Source organism: Mandrillus leucophaeus, unplaced genomic scaffold (genome assembly GCF_000951045.1).
Source record: "Mandrillus leucophaeus isolate KB7577 unplaced genomic scaffold, Mleu.le_1.0 Scaffold646, whole genome shotgun sequence".
In the NCBI taxonomy this organism is placed as follows: Eukaryota; Metazoa; Chordata; class Mammalia; order Primates; family Cercopithecidae; genus Mandrillus; species Mandrillus leucophaeus.
In genome coordinates this window covers 462,867-467,828 of record NW_012106986.1, presented here as the reverse complement: position 1 = coordinate 467,828, position 4,962 = coordinate 462,867, and the positions used below count along the sequence as shown (strand labels likewise).

At 43.6% G+C, this 4,962-nt stretch overlaps 1 protein-coding gene across 1 annotated transcript in view; it reads left to right on the top strand.

Annotated features, from left to right (window-relative positions):
- The window catches only part of SUSD5 (sushi domain containing 5), a 93,750-nt gene that overhangs the window by 55,823 nt on the left and 32,965 nt on the right, over window positions 1-4,962 (top strand). Inside the window, exon 4 of the mRNA XM_012001014.1 lies at window positions 2,806-2,994. Within this exon, the coding sequence (XP_011856404.1) occupies window positions 2,806-2,994 (189 nt within the window). The remainder of the gene's footprint in view (window positions 1-2,805; window positions 2,995-4,962) is intronic.

Here is a 4,962-nt window from a genome sequence, read left to right as displayed (position 1 = left end):
GAACTAATAAGGAGTTATAGTAACAAACCTGCACGTTCTGCACATGTATTCCAGAACTTAAAGTATAATTAAAAAAAAAAAAAAAAAAGCAATTATAGCAGGATTGCAGGATACAAGGTTAATGTACAAAAGTTAATCACTTTCCTGTGGACCAGCAATTAAATAGTGAAATTTTAAATTAAAAACACATTACCAGTTGGGTGCAGTGGCTCATGCCTATAATCCCAAGACTTTAGGAGGCCAAGGTGGGAGGATCACTTAAACCCAGGAAGTCAAGGCTGCACAGAGAGCCATGATCGCACCACTGCACTCTAGCCTGGGCGACAGAGTGAGACCCTATCTCAAAAAAACAAAAAAGTCAAAAACACCACGTTACCGTTTATATTAGCACCCCAAGAAAAAATGAAATTCTTAGGTGTAAATCTAACAAATTATGTCCAAGATCTATATATCTAGATGAAGAAAACTGTAAAACGCTGATGAAATATATCAAAGAAGAACTAAATAAATGGAGAAATAGTCTATGTTCATGGATTGTGAAATGTCCGTTTTTCCCAACTTGATCTATAGATTGACACATCCCAATAAAAATCCCAGCAAGTTATTTTTACGGATATTAACCCATTTACGCCTCGTGTTCCATTGTTGGAATGCTAAGCTTGTGGAAGTTATTTATATCCTACTGCTCCTGGTCATTGCCAAGGTCTGATTTTTCACACAAAAAAATTTGCAACCTCTGGCATAAACGGGTTAACAAACAAAGTCTGTAGTTTATGTGGAGAGGTAATAGACCCAGAATAACCAACTAAATATTGAAGAAGAAAAACAAAGTCAAAGGGCTGAACCTGTTGGACTTGAAGACGTCTATAAAGCTACAGCAATCAAGATAGTGTGTTATTGGTAAAAGGGCTGAGAAATATCAAGGGATCAGAGTAGAGAGCCCAGAAATAGACCCACATAAATACAATTGATTGATCTTTGACTAAGGAGAGAAGGCAATATAATGAAGCAAAGATAGTCTCTTTTACATAACTGCTGGAACAATTGGACATCCACATACAAAAACCATTACCTAGACACAGACCTTACACCCTTCACAAAAATTAACCCGTGAGGGACCATAGACCTAAATGTAAAACCCAAAACTGTAATACGGCTAGAAGTTATCATAGGAGAAAACCTAAATGACCTTGGGTATGGCAATGGCTTCTTAGACTAAAGGCAAGATGCATGAAAGAAACAGTTGATAAGCTGGGATTCGTTACAAGTTAAAACTTCTAGTCTGTAAAAGACAATGTCTAGAGAATAAGATGGGTCACAGACTTGGGAAAATATTTGCAATCCAGAACACAAACCAACAAATGCTAGCAAGGATGTGGAGCAACAGGAACACTCATTCATTGCTGGCGGGAATGCAAAATGGTACAGCCATTTTGCTGTAGTTCTTACAAAACTAAACATACTCTTCCCATACAATCCAGCAGTCATGCTCTTTGGTATTTACCCAAATGAACCAGAAACTAACGTTCACACAAAAACCTGTAAATGGACGTGTATAGCAGCTTTATTCATAGTTGCCAAAACTCGGAAGCAACCAAGATGTACTTCAGTAGGTGAATAGATAAACTGTGATATTTCCAGACAATGGAATAGTATTCAGTGCTAAAAAGAAACGAGCTCTCAAGCCATAAGAAGACATGGGGGGGCTTTAATTGCATATTACTAATTTGTAGAAGCCAATCTGAAAAGGCTACATACTATGATGCCAACTATGTGAATTCTGGAAAAGGCAAACTATGGAGACAGCAAAAGGATCAACTGTTGCAATCTTTAGGGAGGAGGAAGGTATAAATAAGCAGAGCACAGAGGACTTTGGGGCAGTGAAACTATTCTGTATGGTACAATAATGGTGGACACGTGTCATTGTGCATTTGTCAAAGCCCATAGAATGTACAACACCAAGGTTACCATAACCACTCAAGGTTATGGTAACCTTGAGGTAAATTATGGACTTTGGGTGATAATGAGGTATCAGTGGAGTTTCATCAGTTGTCACAAATGGACCGCGCTGATGCAGAATGCTAATAGTGGGAGAAGTTGTGTGCATGGAAGGGTCGGGGGTATGGGGAGCTCTCTGTACTGTCTGCTCAGCTTTGATGTGAACCTAAAAAATAGTTTATCAACTTTTTTAAAGCAGGGTACTCAGTAATGCATATGATATAAATCCCATTTATGTTTAAAAAACAGAAATATGTATATATTTATATATGTGTGTGTATATATATATTTGTATATATAGGGTGTGTGAGTGTGTGCATGCGTGTGTGTGTAACTTTTATATTTACCAAACTGATGACGTTGTTGCCGTTGGTGTTGAGGTTGTGAGCAGGGTGGTGGGAGGAAGGTACCCTCTGCTGTGCTCTGTAGTCTGTACCATTTAGCCTTTGTCAGAGTTCCTATTCACTTATCAAAATATGGCAAAAGGGAGCTTGCTGCTAGGTATGTATCTCCAGACACTCCTTTCAAGGAGACATCAGAAGGTAACATTGTTTGGCAGCTTAAAAATGCAAAGTTGTAGCACTTTCTGTCGCATTTATTCATGCAACAATTATTTTTGAGTGCCTCTTCTATTCCAGGCATTCTGCCAGGCCTTGGAGTTGCCAGGGTGACCAAGAAACAGCCCCTGTGATCACAGTTGAGGGTGCGGTGGGCGGCAGGGGAGAGCTGTGTTTTAAGTCTGTTTTCTCACAGGCTGAAAAAGTTCCGCACAGTTTGGAAAAGCTGACTGTGATTCCTTCTCCTCAGAGAAGCCGTGTGGAGACCCGCCTTCGTTCCCACACACCATCCTGCAGGGCCGCACCGGCTTGGAGATGGGGGATGAACTGCTGTACGTGTGCGCCCCAGGCCACATCACGGGCCACCGGGAGACTGCCTTCACCTTGCTATGTAACAGCTGTGGGGAGTGGTACGGCCTGGTGCAGGCCTGCGGGAAAGGTAAGCAGCCCAGGGATGGGCCACCTTCGCGTACCCACACAGTGCTGGCAGAGGGCTCCGCGGCTGTTGGCTGCATGCCGTGGGCTCTTCTCCACCAAGGTGCCTTTGAAAAGAGGCTTTCAGACCTTTCTGCTGAGCTCTGGACCTAGCAACATCTCCACTTGGGGATTCCTGTAGCATTTCAAATGTGCAACTGAGCTCTTCATCTTCCGTGCTGGGAGTAAAGGGTTAACAAGTTAAAATCCCCGCTTCTTCTCTAAGTACACAGTTGACCTTGAGGTAACTTTGTAGTTTATTTCCCTGGAAATCTGGTCAAGATGGAACATCAGCTGTGGTACAAAGCAGCCTTTTTCTGGGGAAAATGACCCCCAGTTGGTAAACTGGGCTGGGAAGACTATAATGAACACATGTTAGGAAGCCCAGCTCTGTGCTGCTCTGAGGGTAGTGAATCTTGTATCTGAGCATGGCCTGTGTGGGGACCCTGAGAACTATTCTGTGGGTTGTTGCAAGACATTTGAACTCTTATGGGGCATGGGACTTCCAAGCATCATCGATCCACACCACACATATGAGTTCTGATCCACCTGAGCAATCTTGGGAGGAAGGCCAGGGTGGTGAGGGGTGGAGCAAGGAGACGAACTCCAGGACAGCTGTATGGAACTGATGCAAGAGCTCTTCCCACGGATGAAACTTGCTTGCTGTTTCCCGGCGGCCTTGCTCTGCTCCCTGGCCTGGAGCCTTCTGAATGCCAGGTGTGACCTGTGGAGTCTGAATAGTTAGTTGAAACTAAAAAGAGTCCTAGTGGACAGAGTCCCCCAAACTGGATCTGATTTCCGCAGATGTCCCCGTTCCATCAACATCACATTTCTAGGAGTCCTAGTTTACTGCAGCCTCCTTAACCCCTGCTGCCCAGCCCCTGGGGAATTTTTCCAGCAGCAGAAATCACTGTGTCCAGCCACACCCAGTCCTGGCCTCCCCACCCCCACAGGGACACAGCAGCCAGCAGGCGGCTGGGACAGCCCCATGGCTGACCTGGCTTGTGACTCCTATACCTTGGACCTCATGCCAGACCCTGAATTGTTCCCTGATCTCACAGTGCTCCTCTCACTCCAAGACTTTTTCAAGAACCCTCGCCCTGGCCTCCCATGACATCCAGGTAACAAGCGGAGGCTGGTCCTGCGGAGGGAAATAACTCCAGCACCATGATGTTACTGAACTGATAGGACAGTTTGTCCCTGGAATGTCCTGCAGATCCCATGAGGGAACTCAGATGAGACCTAGGGCGCTGTCACGACTGTGAGAGTCATTCACGTTGTTGCCTGAAGCTGTGGTTTCACTGCTACTATAGTCTTCACTGGTATTTACTATCCACAATGTGAATACGCCACTATTTATTTATTCAGTCAGCTGTTGGTGGACATTTTGCGGCTGTCACAGACTATGCTGCTATAATTGTCCTCAGCCTCCTTTGGTTCCCATGTGAACACATTTCAGTTGGTTCCTAGCAGTAGAATTGATGCCCATGGCGTATGTGTGTGTTCAGCTGCAGCTGATGCTGCCAAAGTGTTCTCTAAAGTATTTGACCAGTCTGCTTTCCCGTCAGCTGTGTCTGAGAGTCCTTGTCGTTCAGCACCTCATCAGCTTTAGGACTGCCAGTCTGGTGATGGCTCTGTGGTGACTTGTAGTTGTAATATTCATTTCTCTAATAATAGTGAGGTCAAGCATTTATCACATGTTAATAGGGCATTAGAATTTATTTGTGTAAAATGTCCAGGTACTTTTCCCATTTTTCTAATTGATTTGAATTTGATGATTTCCATATTATAGAATTTTTTACATGAAATATTCATAATTAATGTGTTGCAAGTATTTTCTCTCATTCTGTGGCTTATCTTTTCACACTTGCACTGTCTTTTAATGAGTTGGTTTTGTTGTTTTCTATTTCACTACTTTTCAAATACTTTGCGG